This window comes from Buceros rhinoceros, unplaced genomic scaffold, assembly GCF_000710305.1.
Source record: "Buceros rhinoceros silvestris isolate BGI_N320 unplaced genomic scaffold, ASM71030v1 scaffold22624, whole genome shotgun sequence".
NCBI classification, from domain to species: Eukaryota; Metazoa; Chordata; class Aves; order Bucerotiformes; family Bucerotidae; genus Buceros; species Buceros rhinoceros.
Window position 1 is genome coordinate 5,804 of NW_010407940.1, and position 446 is coordinate 6,249.

Genomic DNA, 446 nt, shown 5'->3' on the forward strand with positions numbered 1-446 from the left:
CCTGGATCCCTGGGGCTCACAAGAGGGTTTTCGTGATCATCTTCAGCATCTTCTGCTTTGTTCTGCCCGCCATCATCATCTTTGCTGTCTACTGCAGTGTCTACCGGGTGGCCCGGATGGCTTCCCTGCAGAACGTGCCTGCACCAGCACAGGCACCTGCACCGAGACACCGATCCGACTCCATCGCCAGCCAAGTGACCATCATCACCACCAGGAACCTGCCACTGCCCAGGCTGATGCCAGAGCGCTTTTTGGGAAGCAACAAGGCCATCCTCACCTTGGTCCTCATTGTGGGACAGTTCTTGTGCTGCTGGCTGCCTTTCTTCGCTTTCCACTTGCACTCCTCTGTCGCCGCTGGCACAGTGGGTGGTGGTCACGGGGAGATGGTGGTCACCTGGATTGCCTACTCCTCATTCGCCATCAATCCCTTCTTCTATGGGCTGCTG

The 446-nt window shown here is 57.6% G+C and overlaps 1 protein-coding gene across 1 annotated transcript in view; it reads left to right on the forward strand.

Annotated features, from left to right (window-relative positions):
- Nucleotides 1-446, forward strand: part of GPR62 (G protein-coupled receptor 62) — a 2,744-nt gene that overhangs the window by 1,937 nt on the left and 361 nt on the right. The window contains 1 exon segment of the mRNA XM_010134704.1: nt 1-445. This exon segment is cut by the window's left edge and continues 29 nt beyond it. Coding sequence (XP_010133006.1) covers nt 1-445 — 445 coding nt within the window.